General features: G+C 41.9%; 1 protein-coding gene across 1 annotated transcript in view; it reads left to right on the top strand.

Annotated features, from left to right (window-relative positions):
* TENM1 (teneurin transmembrane protein 1) overlaps positions 1–10943 on the top strand; it is a 251593-nt gene extending 240650 nt beyond the window's left edge. The window contains exons 27-31 of the mRNA XM_010569145.1: positions 1208–1504; positions 5644–6031; positions 6710–7930; positions 8408–8550; positions 9991–10943. Coding sequence (XP_010567447.1) covers positions 1208–1504; positions 5644–6031; positions 6710–7930; positions 8408–8550; positions 9991–10749 — 2808 coding nt within the window. The 3' untranslated portion in view covers positions 10750–10943. The remainder of the gene's footprint in view (positions 1–1207; positions 1505–5643; positions 6032–6709; positions 7931–8407; positions 8551–9990) is intronic.
* Positions 10944–17394: the final 6451 nt, after the last annotated feature.

Genomic DNA, 17394 nt, shown 5'->3' with positions numbered 1-17394 from the left:
TAGATTTTCAAATTATTTTGTATCTAAAAACAGAAAGGGTAAAGAAAAAAAATGTTCTTTCTAATCACTACCACCATATGATCCCAGCTTGAATTATTAAACAGGTATTCTTAACCATTTACTTTACGGCTATGCCTCCAGGTCTCAAGAGCAAGCACTGTGCTGTGCACTGTGCTAACACTTGCACTGACATTGCCTCTGCTGTAAGGAATTTATTAATTGGAATAGATTAATACAAGCGATTAGATAAAATGCGGTAGATTAATACGAGCACATTGAGCATTGATCTGAAAAAGACAAGTCAATGAACAATGTCTTATGGTTCCCTAAATTATATCTCTGATTTAAATGGGGTTTAATGGTGATTGCCCAGTGACTGAATGATGTAAGGAGGTAGATGATAAAAGCGCTGGATACATATATTTTGTCTCCATGAATCTGGATCAGCTTTAAACTTGATTTCAGGTTGAGAATTGGACTGCCCCTCTGCATTTTCCCGTTGGACCATAAATGTTAACAGATCATAGCACAGTCACTGTTAGTCTGTCAGACACAGCGAATTTAACAAATGCTGCAGGTCCCAAATGCGGTGAGAAAGCTGCAACAAGGAATATGGCTGGCAGCAGGCACGGCTGCCCCTGGCTTTCATGAGCTCTGGGAGAAGGGTGGTTTTGTGAAGAAGCATGAGGATGCCGGTGAGCGGGGTCTTTGGGAGCTGCCAGCAGAGCTCATCCCTTTGCGGCATCAGTGTGCGACCTGGCGTGGGCTATCCCAGAGCAGTAACTGACCTGTCAACATTAACGGAGCTTACGAGAGAGGATGTGAGATAGGATGGCTTTGTTAATTTGTGGGCTTAACTACACATCTTTGGCTGGAATCAAAACGTCCATCCACAGAGAGATGAAAGTTGAGAAGAAAGAAGAAAAACTTAGGAAAAGGTGAGAGCAGAGGTGTGGGTTAGCACATGGAAATAGGAAGCATCCTGTAATGCAAAGTATAGTAACACTGAATGCAAGCAGCATTTTGTTTCTTGGTCCTCCTGTTTCTCATCTGAATATTTTTCTATTTTCTTGTTTTTCACAAGGCCTAAATTCCCCATCATAACGTTAAGCCATTGCACATTTTGATTAGACCTGACATAGAAATGTTTGTGTGGTGCGTAATTAAGATGCATTGTTTTCTTACCTTACTGTATCTTTGTGTTTAGGCCCACAACAGAAACCTGCTCTCCATTGATTTTGATCATGTAACCAGAACAGGAAAGATTTATGATGATCATCGAAAATTCACTCTTCGGATTATGTATGACCAGACAGGACGCCCAATTTTATGGTCGCCCATCAGCAAGTACAATGAGGTCAATATCACTTATTCACATTCTGGATTAGTCACCTATATCCAAAGAGGAACCTGGACTGAGAAAATGGAGTATGATCCAAGTGGGAACATAATTTCCAGAACATGGGCAGATGGTAAAATATGGAGTTACACATATTTAGAAAAGGTAAATCATTTCAAAAGTAGATTGTTGTACCAAGGCAAAATATTTGTTTTCATGTAGATATTACATTGTGAACTATGTTGTAATGCTATCTTTTGCAAGAATGTTTAAGACTTTTTAAACAGAAAATGCATACAATTACATAACCAGATAAAAATGTCTCTGGACATGCTTAGACCTGCATGTCACCAGTTCAAACCTGCCATACTGTAGTTCTGAAGGAAGCTATTAGCACCTCAGATTTATTTAATTGGTAAGTAGAAATGACTTCTTGGTCCCAGTCCAAGTTCAAGTGAACAAAGGACACTCTCACTGGTGAAAAACACATTGCCACTCCATATAACATAGTCAAAAGTATAACAGTCACTGAAAAGGAACTGTTCCCTCCCCACAAACATGATTCTTTTAAGCCAAAATTATGAGGCAGTGAGTACAAGCTTGCACCTACTCAGTGCTGCACTATAAAAATGGGATTGCTCCTGTGAGGAGAAAGATTGCTTCAGTATTTATGAGGGCTATTTGAGGGGGAAAATATTAATATGAAATGAGTTATTGCTCTGCTTTTATAGTGACTTCATGTCTAAATTGCCTGAGTATTGTAATTTTCATTTATGTCTTTAAGTAATGGTCACAAGATAGGGGAGTAAGTGTTGTACAGACTAAGGAAGAACAGCATCTCCTTCACCTGTAGAAGCATCTCATTTGGTATCGTCTTGTCTTTCAAAACCAAAAAGCCAATCTGTATTTTTAAAGCTTTCAGAACTTACTGTGAAATTGTACTGAAACAGTGTCCTTTTAAACTTTTTTTTTTAAATAGCAACATCTTGGACTATCCAATATACCCTGAGTTTGCAGAACATTTTCTCTGAACCTGTTAACCACAGGGAGAGGCTAGGAGGGGGCAGGTGAGGTAAAACTGATAGGGCGTATTACACGCAGGAAATCCAATCACTTTGAAGTTATTTATATATTTAAAAGTTCCAAATGTGTACTTTTAAGATAAACTTTGCTGTACTTATTTTGAATGTATTTAAGCCTGATCCTCAAAAAACTTAAACCTAACCCAGAGAAAAAAATTATTTAGACAGGAGAATGCATAAAAATGTGATTCTTTCCTTGTCTGCATGCAGTATGGTTCTTGCATGTGTTAACAAGATTGGCAAACCCTAGAAGCTTCAGAAGTTTGGTTCTGATAAATTTGTCAGGGCTTCTTTTGTCTGTATGCTCTTCTGCAAATTGCAAGTAAACAGGCGTTTAGTACAGCTTTCAAATATTGGGCAATATGCCTTTTGGAGGAATCTTTTCTTTTTTCTTTGGGCCTAATGGACCATAATTTTGGAAAGATGTATGCTTCTTATCTTTCTAAACCACTTTGTCTGTTCTTAGTTTATGACGAGCTTATAAATAAAGTCATATGACTTCAAACTGTTATTCTGGAATTCTGCGCAAGTGGCCAAATCCTGATCTTGTAGAAGCAAATGGCAAAACATTACTGAATCAGGTAGCAGCAGGCTTGGGTTATGCTGTAACTTGTCATTAAAATTATTGAAAGTCATGCACACTATGGACATAATCTTCCAGCTATTTAATGTACTTTCATCACTGTTTGTTCCTTGTGCCAAAAAAAGATGAATTCCCTGTCAAAATTAGACATTGAGATATCATTTTGTGGCTCCATTAAAGTCAATAACTCATTGTGTTAATTATATAATGATTGCTAAAGGTTGTCTGAAACCTCGTAAGACCCAATGATTCCTTTTATCAAAAAATCAATTATACAGTTCGCTTCCAATTCATAATTATTTAATTTTTCATTTTTTAGCACTTGAGTTAATTGTACATCTTCAAAAATCTCTACCCCTTCCAAAATTAGCCCCAATAATTTAGATTTTAAAAAGCACTATGATAGTAGCACTCTAAATAATTTTTACTGATGAGATTCAGTTCCTCTTGGTTTGGTCACTTTCCTCAATTAGTTAATGGTGTTATAAAATCTCCTGAATACTCCAAGCTTGCTTCCAAAATCCTGCCGTTTACCGCCAGACAAAATAGATGAGCGGCTGCATGTGTATGTTGGACAGAAATGACATCTAGTGGTGAAGCTCAGCATTTCTGTGTATTCCCAGTAGAGCTCCAAGTAATTGCCACTGGCTGATTGTCTCGATATACCATGCAACATCAATCATTACGTGGTTGACCAGGCTCTGGTTGCTTTTATAAAATGACAGCTTTTGGGATGTTATGAGCTACCCTCTGAAATCCTTTAAAACAATTAGAACCCAATTTGTGCAAAGAGTTGAAAAATCTATTGTAATATTATTAGGATGAATTGGGAATTAATTTTTTTTCTCTTTATGGTATACTCTAATAGGCTAGAGAGGATACTAAGTCTCAAACCCTTGTACTGTCTAACCTTTTACTATCCCGGACAAAAGTGGAAAAGCCACAAAATGCTGTAAAAAATGGCACACAGGGGCACTAAAGTTATATTAGAGATGTTTCTGATCTTGTTATTCATACTCTGTCAATGGCAGACAGCTTAAAAACAGGCCCGGGAGCAGTATATAGAGAGAGGCGTCACATCAGTGCGAAGAGAGAGTTCAGCCAGTGGTTTACTGCAGATTGGGGACTCTTGACTGAAGGTGAAAACAAAATAAACACTGCGCGTGTTAGAAATGCTTGGCAGACCGGCAATAAAGCGATCAGAGAAAGCTCGGAGTAAAGGTCTGTCGTCACCAGTTGGCAGAGGGTAACTCGCGAGTGGCATATGTTGGTGCTGGCTGGCTTGTGTGCAGGTGACAGATGTCTTTCACCAAGGGCAGGAAGAAATACATCTTGGGAGGGCGGGGGCCGGGGGTGCAGAGAGGATGGCCAAGGCTTAGCCTATCTTTGGTCCTTTGAATAAGCACTTGGGTTATTTGTCAGAGCGAAGTGGCTTAGGGCCAATGTTACTTAACACATTGCAAGGCTGAGCTCTCAGTGTTTTCTTCCCAGAGAAGATTTTTGAGCTTAAAGGGAAAAAAAGCCTTTTTTTCTGATTTCTTTCCCCAATGCTCTACGAAAAAGCAGCCACACTGTTCTTCATAAGACTTTGTTTTGCATGACGTCCCAATCAGGCAGAAGCCGGACAAATTTGCTTATGTGCCTGGTAGGTTTGGGCTGTGAGCTAAGAACGGTGCAGTGTCAGCGCTCCGTCTCAGCTCAGACGGTGTGGCAAAGATGTGCAGTGCTCTGGTCCAGCCAGGCCACTTGCTGGAGCTGGGGGAAGGCTACAAAGATCCCCCATTCATTTTCACTCTGTGTTTTCATTATGCTTGTTTTCAACAGTGCCTGTTCACCAGTGGGCTTGTACTCTGTGACACTGTGACTTTGCATGTGACTGGTGAAAAAGTTGACAGAACCCAAACTTTAAATTTGCACAGAAGAATGTCTGCCATGCTTGCACATTCGTCTGCCAAACAAACAAACCAGATTTCATTGACCAGCCACGATTAACTAACACAGGGCAAATATCAAGTACATGTGTAGAAATAGTTTTCTTTGTAAACATCAAGAACCAGAGACAGACATAGTCACACCAAAGAACCTGCAGACTACTTTCATCCATCTGTAAGCACGGAGATACTGTGACCTCTGGGATGATGGGCATTTAATAGAAGACGTACAGAAAAAGGGGTAGGTCTGTGCTAGAGATAGGCAGAGTGCAAATAAAAGCTAAACACCTTGCACACACCACTGAAAGCTTCCCCTTTCCACCTCTCCTAGAAACATCTGCTGGTGCAGATGCTCTGCCTGTGTGTGAGGAAGAGGCTCCCTCTGTTTTTGCTTCTGGGAGGATGACCTAAATATTTCAAAGCAACATAGCAAGTCAGCATGAGGCTGAAATGCTACTGAGAGCCACATCTGCCTTCCAGTTTGGAGGTCCTTACCTCTAGACTTATTATTATTCTTCTCCTGTTTTATACCACCTTGCTGGCCAGGTCTCCTGGAGCTGAAAGCTTCACTTGGAATTGTACAGACAGTAAGAGCAAACAACAAGAGTGGGTGGTCGTTTCAGCATTTCCTTCACCTTCAGGCACTCACTAGATGAATAATCATTTGCTTGATCAGCCACTTACACTGCCATTCCTGTTTGATTGCAGTCCGTGATGCTCCTGTTGCACAGCCAGCGCCGCTACATCTTTGAGTACGACCAGTCCGACTACCTGCTGTCGGTCACCATGCCGAGCATGGTGCGCCATGCCCTGCAAACCATGCTGTCCGTCGGGTACTACCGCAACATCTACACCCCTCCAGACAGCAACGCGGCTTTCATACAGGACGTCACCAGAGACGGACGGCTTCTGCAAACATTATATCCTGGGACAGGACGCAGAGTCCTTTACAAATACACCAAACAGTCCCGACTTTCCGAGATTCTGTATGATACTACTCAAGTCACGTTCACCTACGAGGAATCTTCTGGGGTTATTAAAACAATACATTTAATGCACGATGGGTTCATCTGTACCATCAGATACAGGCAAACAGGTTTGTGTAACTGTCCACTTTTTGCTAAAGTTTTTGGCCCTGATCCTGCACTCACCTGGCATGAATTTCCATTATTTTTATGTCTACAAGTTCTTATATTTTATGTTTCAATAGAAAAATGTATGTGTGTATCTCTACGTCTGTGTCCATAGGCATATATAGCTGTCCCATTTGAAATACAGTTTTCTTTTTATTGCTTGGTATGGAATAGCTCTTATAATGTTTGATTGTTTTTATTCCACTGTGTGGATATTTGCTAAATACTAAATCAAGTTGTTTTATTGTTTGTATTTCCAAGTTTCCCGTTTATACCATAATATAACATAAATTCAAAAGGACTGTTTATATGAGGAAGGAAATCACCATGTAAAATAAATTTAGTTTAGAATTATCTTGTAAGCAAATAGAAATCATAATTATGAATAAAATAGCATTCTTTTAAACAAATGTTAATAAAATATAGATATTTTTGTAGAGCAAGCATTAATAAAGGTTTGTGAGAGAATAATCTAACATATTCTTAGTTAATGGTATTTTCTGAGAGAGTCAAGTAGCAATAAGGCTTAAGGGTATATATGAGTTCACCGCCTGTTTGTGCTAGATCTGTAGGGTAAGTATACTGTGGCGTAATTCATTATTTTTCTTGCTTTTCCTTTTTCGCCTGTTTGTTTTGGACAGGTCCACTTATTGGTCGCCAGATCTTCAGGTTTAGTGAAGAAGGGCTTGTAAACGCCAGATTTGACTACAGCTATAACAACTTCCGTGTCACGAGCATGCAGGCCATGATAAACGAGACACCTCTTCCCATAGATCTGTACCGTTACGTCGATGTTTCTGGCAGGACTGAACAATTTGGAAAATTCAGTGTAATTAATTATGATTTAAACCAAGTTATAACCACCACTGTGATGAAGCATACCAAAATTTTTAGTGCTAATGGTCAGGTGATTGAAGTACAGTATGAAATTCTCAAGTCTATCGCTTACTGGATGACCATCCAGTATGATAACATGGGTCGTATGGTGATCTGTGATATACGCGTAGGTGTAGATGCCAATATAACGAGATATTTTTACGAGTATGATGCTGATGGTCAACTTCAGACCGTGTCTGTGAATGATAAAACCCAGTGGCGCTACAGCTATGACCTTAATGGCAACATCAACTTGCTGAGCCACGGAAACAGTGCGCGCCTCACTCCTCTGAGATACGATCTGAGAGATCGCATTACCAGACTTGGAGAAATTCAATATAAAATGGATGAAGATGGGTTTCTCAGGCAAAGAGGCAATGAGATCTTTGAGTACAACTCTAACGGTCTGCTGAACAAAGCATACAACAAAGTGTCTGGCTGGAGTGTGCAATACTGTTACGATGGTCTTGGAAGACGAGTTGCAAGCAAATCAAGCCTAGGTCAACACTTACAGTTCTTCTACGCTGATCTCTCCAACCCAATAAGAGTTACTCACTTGTACAATCATACTAGCTCGGAAATAACATCCCTATATTATGATCTTCAAGGTCATCTCATTGCGATGGAATTAAGCAGTGGAGAAGAGTATTATGTCGCTTGTGATAACACTGGAACACCTCTAGCTGTATTTAGCAGTCGGGGCCAAGTCATAAAAGAGATTTTGTACACCCCATATGGAGAGATCTACCAGGACACTAATCCAGATTTCCAGGTTATCATTGGTTTTCATGGAGGGCTCTATGATTCTCTTACTAAATTAGTTCATCTGGGTCAGCGGGACTATGACGTCATTGCTGGTCGTTGGACAACACCAAATCATCATATATGGAAACACCTGAATGCTGTCCCACAACCATTTAATCTCTACTCATTTGAAAATAATTACCCAGTTGGCAGAATCCAAGACGTTGCTAAGTATACAACAGGTAAAAGTACCATGTTTCTCATGAAAATACAATTTTTTATCAGATGCTGGTATGGATTCAAGACTTGCATACATCCAAAGTTAATATTTGGTTCTAATTTACATATATTAAAGTCATTTCTTCAATAGATAACATCCTACTGAGCTTGATCTGTTTCCTATAGCCTTTATGGTAACCAAGAAGATAATTAATAGTTGTGTCTGCTGCTTTTCTAAGTGCTAAAATTAGGGGAAGAATGGAGGCAGCTTAATTTGAATTTTTTCCATTATAAATAGATAGAAGGTACACTATTGATTTGAGTATAGCTATGCTTTGTAATCAAATAATTTGTTTGCTACAATAAATGCTGTAACCAGTACTGAAAACATAAATTGATGTGAAATCATTATTTCTGCATAGCTGGGATTTCTGCAGACTACCCTCACTTTTTCTAGGATTTATGTGCCTTATTGCCAGCATCCTTTCCTTGTTTTGTAGACATTGGAAGTTGGCTAGAGCTGTTTGGTTTCCAGTTGCACAACGTACTACCTGGATTCCCGAAACCAGAGATAGAAGCTCTGGAGACAACATACGAACTTCTACAGCTTCAAACAAAAACCCAAGAGTGGGACCCTGGAAAGGTTAGCAAAAACTCTGTTCAGCTGCTTCTCATACTAAATTAAGGAATTTTATTAGAAAATACTGGACACCAAGGAAACAATGTGACTCTGTCTTTCCACATAATAGGCAAGGCAAATAGTATAACAATGCTAGAAACTTCAATATTGTCAATTATGTACTGGCATCAGAGTGGAGCAGAGTTTTAAGGAGAAGCTTTTAGCAACACAGCGAAGGAACTTTGCAGGTGTTTACAAAGAAACAATCCAAATTTAAGGGGCAGGATAGGCAAAGGGGTAAAAGTGTTTGTGTGAAAATTGAAAAAGCTACAAAAATTCTGTGGAATTAAAAAATTAAACCAACAGATTTTCATCTTTGTTAGCAAAGATGCCACAAGAGATGCAAAATCACTGAGGGGATAAACAGCTTTACATGTCTGTACCTCTGCATAATTATGGCTATGGATTCGTACAGGGGTCTGTAAAATTCAACCTTGCTCCGGGGCTTATTTTCAGTAAAGAAGAGCCACACAGCAGCTATCAGGGTCTAGCAATCAATGTAACTGCAACAGGACTGACTACCGATGTTCTGAGCAGGCGTTCACATTTTGCATTTGACCATACAAGCATCTGTTAACAAAGAACTATGATTTTGCAAAGATGAGAGAGGGAAGATGCCTTTTCTCTAATGTAGTCAGGAAAAGGAAGTATAAAGTGTTGTGAGTTTACGTTCCTAGCACTTAACACACTTCTTTTCCCATGCACAAAGTGCAGAGGGCTGGAGGGTCAGAGTTCGTTCCAGATGTAGGAGCATGTCCATGTTAAATTGTCACTGAGATATTAAAGAAGTTATTAAAAAGGCACAGGAAAAGCGTAGTGATAGGTATAGTGTTAAAAGACAAGTAGGTGGTTGGAATGAGATTATTTTTTTTAGCCTCATTGGGGAGCAAGATCTACAGATCTGATGTACTTGCATGGTTCCTATTGTTCTAGTGTCTTGAGACCTTCACAGCCTGCTTTCCTTAAAGAATGGGCTATAAAAACTGTTACTGCTGTTTTACAGAAGACATAATTAGACGCACAGAGACTAAGCATAGAATCATGTGAAAGAGCACAGCTTTGAGTTCAGCTTTCCCATGCCTAAGAGTCAAAAGACCAGCCATTACAGTAACAATTCAAGAGGGGAGGAAGAAAAAAAAGGAAGAATAAATACGAAAATAGGATTTGTGATAAACACATTTTCCATTTGTTTTCTAGAAACAAAAGAGTCCAAGAGACAGAAAGCAATACCTTAGGCGATTAGAAAGCCTGTGCGTATACCCAGGCTCTGTAGATGCGCACAATGTTTTCCAAACAAATTGAAGATCCATTCCAAGCAATTAAGAGATTAGTAGGGTCTGTGAGACACTGTAATGAACTGCAGGGTGCTTCAGCTGCAAACTTTATTGCTGTTTTATTTTCCAGACTATTCTTGGTATTCAGTGTGAGCTACAAAAGCAACTCCGAAACTTTATATCCTTGGATCAACTTCCTATGACACCCAGGTATAGCGACGGCAAGTGCTATGAGGGAGTGAAACAACCGAGATTTGCAGCTATTCCTTCAGTATTCGGCAAAGGCATCAAATTCGCTATAAAGGATGGTATAGTGACAGCTGACATTATAGGCGTGGCTAACGAGGACAGCCGGCGCATTGCTGCCATCCTCAACAACGCTCACTATCTGGAGAACTTGCATTTCACCATAGAGGGCCGAGACACGCATTACTTCATCAAGCTGGGGTCTTTGGAAGAAGATTTGGCCCTAATCGGCAACACTGGAGGACGACGCATCTTGGAGAACGGCGTCAACGTCACAGTGTCGCAGATGACTTCTGTGATCAATGGGAGGACTAGACGCTTTGCTGACATCCAGCTCCAGCACGGCGCGCTGTGCTTTAACGTTCGGTATGGAACAACGGTGGAAGAAGAAAAGAACCATGTCTTAGAGATAGCCAGGCAGAGAGCTGTGGCTCAGGCCTGGACTAAGGAGCAGAGACGGCTGCAGGAAGGGGAAGAAGGTATTAGGGCATGGACAGATGGAGAGAAACAGCAGCTTTTAAGCACTGGGCGGGTACAAGGCTACGATGGATATTTTGTTTTATCTGTGGAGCAGTATCTGGAACTTTCTGACAGTGCCAATAATATTCACTTTATGAGACAGAGTGAAATAGGCAGAAGGTAACAAAGAAAATCTCTGCCTTTGCGTCACCAAAGACTGCCTGTTTTTAAACGTAAAATGGTTTATTGTATTGGTTTTTCTAGATCAGAACTCTGTATATATAAATATAGAGGAAAAAACATATCCAACTGCCTTTAAATGTGACAGAAGATGGTATTTTAATATTGTTCGTTTAACTCTTTGAGAGATGACAGTGACGATTTTTAGTTCTTGTGTGGCAGTATTCAAAAATTGCAGAAGCAGAGTCCTGACAGCTGAGCAGCGCGACCTGCGCGCGAAGTGCCCGGGGTGACACCGCACATGCGGGGTAGGGGAGAGCGCAGCGTGCTCTGCCTTCTTCTAAAGAAACACGACTTTTTTGTTGTTGTTGATTTAATAATTCACCAACTATTTAAAAGGTTACAGAGCCTGATTCTGCAACCCATATTTACTGGGTAGTTTTTATCCCAGTGAGATCTCCCGTAAGTTTAAGGGATTGCATACAGAAACCAGACTGTGTATGGAAACTTCATAGTTGCTCACCAACCCCGCACATGTCATTCCTCACAGCTATGATCTAAGGGATTTTCTAACCTGGGAAACCCGACTTGTGTTGGATACAGTACGTAAAAGGCTGTCCCGTATTGCCTTTAGCTTTGCTCGGCCGTAGCCACCTCTCAGCCCCTCAGTGATGAACGCCACGTTGCGTCTACTTTTGCATGGAGGGGCCTCTCTGCCAAGGTTTCCCTCGGCACTGGGTTATGCTGGAGTCCGGCACCACGCGTAGAGCTGCCGATCTTCCCGGCGGAGGCGCGCAGGGTGGCACTGTGCCGCTGGGGGCTTCAGCCGGGCGCCAGGGGCGGCCGAAGGAGGGTTTTGGGAGCAGTGTAGTCGACCGGAGTCTCTCCGCTGACATCAGTGTGCTCCAGACTGGGCTTTAACTCAGTGCTTTTGGGACGACCCTCGTTACCCAGCTGGGAGGGCCCGCACGGTGCGGTAGCAGCAAGCCATGCAGGATCGGTCCTGCCTGTAGTTGTGGGGCCAGGACGCGTCTTTGCACAGATCGTTTGGAAATTGCAGTGTTGTTGGGTTTAGGCATTGCGTTCTTTTCATCTCAAATTAATAATCCTGTCGTATTACTCATTTTTTCGAGTCTGAAGAAGATTGGTGGGTTGGGAGTTGATGAACCTAAGTGTGGATAGTAAATATGTTGATAAACGTAGAACATTTTGGGGATGACTCTTCACTTTTCAGCTCAATATCTAGAGCACATAGAAAAGCATAATATTGCATGGACAGAAATTTTTATTTCCCAAGGTATCATGTGCTGCTGGCACAGTTATTTCATAGCAGAGTAGGTGATCCTTCTTTCAGCTTGTCATTTTTAAAGGACCTGATTATCAGGAGGTGGGGAGGGCACACGGGGAGGGGGGGACGGGTAAGCAGATTTCCTTTACTGACTTTCAGAGGGAGCTAGAAGTCTTGTTATAGAGCCTGTGTATCCGTAACAGTGATGTTATTGCACATTTCTTTCAAAACGGACATAGTAAATATACTGAAACAATTTCTGCTCATATTTATTGAAGCCAACAAAGTGCTTTCTTTGTCTCTCTTCCATTCTTTCCAGTTTTCTTTTTTCCCTTGTTTTTGGGCAAGTGGAGCAGACTGTACCAAAGTTAGAGATGAGCCTGAACTGGTGCCTGAGACCCGAACCCCCGCAGGGGTTTGAACTGGGCTCTCAGCCTCACACCATTAGCATCTCTTTCCAGACTCCTTCTGCTCCTCCGGGAGCCAGCGCAGCTTTGGGGGTGCAGGATCAGGCCGAGTGAGAGCCTGGCCCCTAAAACCACCCTCTTCTCCCCGGCCAGGGGGAATTACGGACCAAAACCTGCACATATGCATTTTGATCGGGCTCATCATTAACTAACGTACAGAATTGGGAGCTGACAATAGCCAGGTTTGACAGCTCTGATTTCTGTAATTTTCCATACGATCACGGAGAATTTGAATACCTCCACACCAGCCTAAAAATGGACCTTCAAATCCTTGAGCCTCTAATATGCTTTTAATCAATGGAAGAATAATTTATGAATTGTATATAGAGAGTGCATTCATAAACGTGATGATGTATTTTATCACTGATCCAAGATGTCAATATTAGAGTCTATTTTACTTATATTTTAAGCAATTATACTTTTTTGCAATTCACTAATGAGGATCATTTTCAAACTGCTTTAAATATCCATTATAAACAAATATTTGAAGCTATTAGAATTACCTTGAACTGTGCATTTCTAGTATGTAATACATATTTAGTTAGCTTGTGCCTTTAGTTTCTTAAAGTTATATTTGTATTATATGCAGGAAATGCACTTTGTATTACCTACAGCTGTGTTTTTTAATACTGCCTTGATTATTGTTGTTCTCATATTATGCCAAAAGGTCAAAGAGTGAAATGTGTTACAAGTTTGTCTCTGAAGGTAGATTTGGCATTTTCCCAGTTCCTGGGTGCAGTCTAAGGTACATTTTTGAACAATATTTCTTACGAGAATATGGATGTATAAAGAATCACATGACATTACGTGGCCCGGTTACAAAAGAAAAAAAAAAAAAAAAGCCTTCATCGTAACAGTTTCAGAAATTTAGGAAACTAAAATAAATATCGTGCTGAGTTGACAGTGCTAAAGAAACGAGTTACTACTGAAAGAGCACTGGAGACTGAAGTCATAGCTACACGTGGGCCAGCCAGCAGTGATTCATGAGAACTAAGCAAACAAATAGTTTTGGACCATCTTGTTCATGAACAACCTCAGATGGAGGCAGGGAATATTTCAGTCTCCATTTTTTTTTTCCTTGTAGTTAGACCAATTTCTCTCTGTTGTTTTTTGTAGTTTTCCTTTCTTTTTTTTTTTTTTTTTAATTTTGCACTATAGCCTAGAGACCCAAATGAGAAAAAAGAAAAATAATGGCATGGAAATTTTTACTGTTATTTAGATCAGATAATTTGATGCTAGCATTCTGCACTGCAAACAAGGTTCTGAAAGTGGAAAAAAATAAAATAAAGTAAAATAAAATAAAATAAAATAAAATAAAATAAAAACCACTATTGCACACTATCCTGTAGCAAAGTACCTACCATGAGAAATATGTGCTATATTTTTTATGACAGCCAAACAAATAGTGTGTACAAGTAATGTTTCCTTTGCTTTCATATTTATTTAGCAAATCTAGAACATTTCAAAGGTATAAATATATATATATAGATATCTATGTAGAACATAGCCAAATAAATATATATGAACTGGTCAATGTGCATCTCGGTATACACATCCTAGCTGTTTGGTTTGAGCTCTTTAACGTCCTCTCAGTCGTACACTAGTAGACACGGCCTCTCTTTTTGGCCACGAGCGCTCCCGAAGCTCTGGCGTCCCAGCCCTGCACCCCCCTGGCCGCCGAGCCCCCGCTCCGCCGGCGGCCGGGGCCGGGCTTACGGAGCGGCAGCTTTCCCGACGGGAGCGATGGCCATCGGTGCTGCTGGAAGCCAAGGTCAAGTTCCGAAGGGGAAAGTGGTTTGGGCAGAGGAGCTCCTATTTTTTTGGCTGAGCAAAACGAGCTCGGCACATCCCTGGCAGGGCGTTAGCGTGCTCGGGGGGATTCGCCGTAGCACGGCTGATCTAGCGCGGTGACGCTCGGATCGGGCTGCCGCCGATAGCCGTAAGGGTTTTCCCCGTCAAATGCTGACTGTTATTTAAACCTCTCCTTGATACAAAACATTACCGGGTCGAAAGTGCCCTGACTGCCAGAGGAATCGCTTCTCGGCAGAAACTGGGAACGGTGGAGTCGGACTCGCTGTGGATTTGTCCGGGCATTTGTCACCTGCCATTATTTGTCTAAGGAAACGTGTTTTGACAATTTCCAGTTTTTCCTTAGATCTCGTGTGGACTTTAGCCTTTTAATAAATGTTAGTATATCAGATCGTGTCCTTGACAGTATTTTACTTGTATGAACCATGATAAAACATTAAAATCCTCATACTCTTCAGGCAGAAGTGTCAATAAATGAGAAAGAGAAGCATAGCATACGATATATGTCAAAGTAACGTTCCTTTTTAGCTTTCTCATCAACAGTAACAATGTTTACAATGTATGCCAAGATCTTCAGTTTCTGTCTAACACCAGTTAGAGGTTCTGATCTTACAGAAATTGTGTTATAATGGCCTCAGCCTCGTTGCTAGGAAACAATAGATCCCAATTTTTTTATTCCTGCTCTAACTCCTGTGCTGAATAGTGACTGGATACTGTACAGGTTTATGTTATATGGCTGCAGTTAAATGGTCTGATGCATTTTGCTCTGGGTTTCAGACCAGAAGCATGCATTTTCTACAAGAACATCCCAGCAACACGCTGTAAATATTAAAAGTTAATATATTATGTGTCGATATTTGAAAAAGAAAGTACTTTGACTATTTCATTTTTAAAAAATAAAGGTGCAAACTGATGGTGCGTGACATTGTCTTTGTTTACACCATGTATTTGGGATGTTCTGGTCGTGTCAGTAGAAGGTGCTTCCATACAGCTAAATAAGGGCTTCAGACAATATTGGTTGATTCAAAAGTTGGGGGGCAGGGGATTGCTAGCAAGATTTTACTTCCGATTCACCAAAGTGCATGCATATAACTCTGCAGGTTTCACTGCAGCTGAAATCACAGGCAGTTTCTGTGCACAGGTTATTACATTTCATCAGAACAAATGTGAGAGAGAAAAAAAAAAATTCTGCTAAATGCCTTCGCACTCCCAAGAACCGAGTGGGTGAAGTCGACAGTGGTGGTAGGGGATGAGGAGCAAAGTTTAAGTACCTGCATGTTTTGTGGAGCTGCCTCAAAGAGATGATGATGAACGACCGTGTGTATCAAAAGTGTGCGCGTGAGGAAAAATAAAAAGCCCGGCACATGCAGCAGAGAGGAAGAGACGGTAAACCAGAGGGGCAGAAGGAGTGTTTACGGCTAAAGAAAAGGTTACATGGTGAAAAATAGATCGGAGCAGCTGGGTTGGGCAATAACCCAATGTGAGGGCTGAGGCTGCAGGAGCTGTGTTGGATGGATAAGAAGGAAGCAAGGCCAAAGGGGTGCTCTAGAAGAAAAGGGAAGAAAACCAGCCTGGGAGATGGTATTGATTTAGTGCTGCAGGAGGTCTGTCGCGGTAGTAGCTGGGAAGTAGGGGAGGGCTTAGCGGAGACAAAACCAGAGCTGTAGCAGGATTAGTCGCTGCAGAGGAGCGGCATTGCCTTTGCTGGGGACAAGGCAGAGCGGGGAGGGCCGGGGCAGGGGACGCAGCGTCCCCCCGCCGAGCTGCAAAATCAGCTGTCAGAGCCAGGGCTGCGGCACCCAGGGGAAGGGGAGCGGGAGGGCTGGGGGGGACCGGGCAGAGCAAGCGCAGCAGCGAGGGGCTGCGTCCCCCTGTGGCTGCAGCCCAGCAGGGGTGGTGGGAAGGGAGAAGCAGGTGATACAGACATTACCTGGGAAGTCATGCCCATAAAATGCAGCTGCTGCTCTCTAAAATGAGCCGTAGCTCTTCACACCCAAGACAATGCATGAAATCTATATAATTTCCATATTACTGGTCCCATGACCAAACATCGACTCCTTGTCCCACAGATACCATGAGCTTCTTTCTCTGTTTCCACCTCGTTTAAGCCTACAGCAATTCCAGACCCTCGGGCACCCAAAAGAAACAACACAAACAAGCCTCTGTCTTAATAATTTACATTAGAAACTGAAACGACATTCTCAGCTTTAAACAAAAATGGCATCTTCTGGTCTATTTTATGTATTTTTTAGGAGAACAATGCACTGCTGGAGTCATCCATAGTCAAACCAGTTATCCTCAGCTCACTGCACTGCAGAGCGGACGCGCGGCTGCTGCTCCTGTGCCAGGCAGCGCCGACAGCCTCCGGGTTTGCACATGCAGCACTGACAGCCTCAGCCTTTGCTTGAAGTCAATAGGACATTTCCATAGGAAACAGCCCTTGGGCAAAGGGCTTCCCACTACATTTATCCCCACCACAGTGCAATCATCTGCCACGGACCATTTCCAAGCACACTCTATCCTGCTCCCAGGAGAGACCAGGTAAACCAGGAGTTTAGACCCAGCACTTACTTAGAAAGCAAAAGGGCTCCCTGGGAAGCCTGGGGGCACACACGCGCTCTCTGACAGCAGGTCGGTTGGTTTCGGGGAAGGATGGTTTGCAGGAGCACAAAGCCGGAGAGGAACGGCCAGGGACCAGCCGCCGCAGATGGGCAGCAAGTCAGGAAAACCTTTAAGGCACAGAGGAGGAGGGAAAGATTCAAGTGAAGCAATGCAGGCGGTGCTGCGGCTGTTGCGCTCTGTGCTGGCGGCCTTCATGGCTGGCATTTGCTGAATTATGTAACAATTAAAAAAAACGGCTTTTAAATATTTTATTAAAGAGTAAATCATGCTGGATCTGCCACTGTATGGCACTGTATTAAGATAAGACCCTTGTTACAACCAACAAGCATATGTAACAAGGGGGCACAGAGCAACACATGCGCACACAGTGTAAAATATGATGTGACTAGTTGGGGGGGACAGGACATTTCACCGCGAATGAAATTTGGCCTTCATTTAGACAGAAACTGAGTCATGAACTAAA

This window comes from Haliaeetus leucocephalus, unplaced genomic scaffold, assembly GCF_000737465.1.
Source record: "Haliaeetus leucocephalus isolate CR32 unplaced genomic scaffold, Haliaeetus_leucocephalus-4.0 Scaffold262, whole genome shotgun sequence".
NCBI classification, from domain to species: Eukaryota; Metazoa; Chordata; class Aves; order Accipitriformes; family Accipitridae; genus Haliaeetus; species Haliaeetus leucocephalus.
The sequence above is the reverse complement of the archived record's forward strand: the minus strand, read 5'-3'. Positions and strand labels throughout refer to the sequence as shown.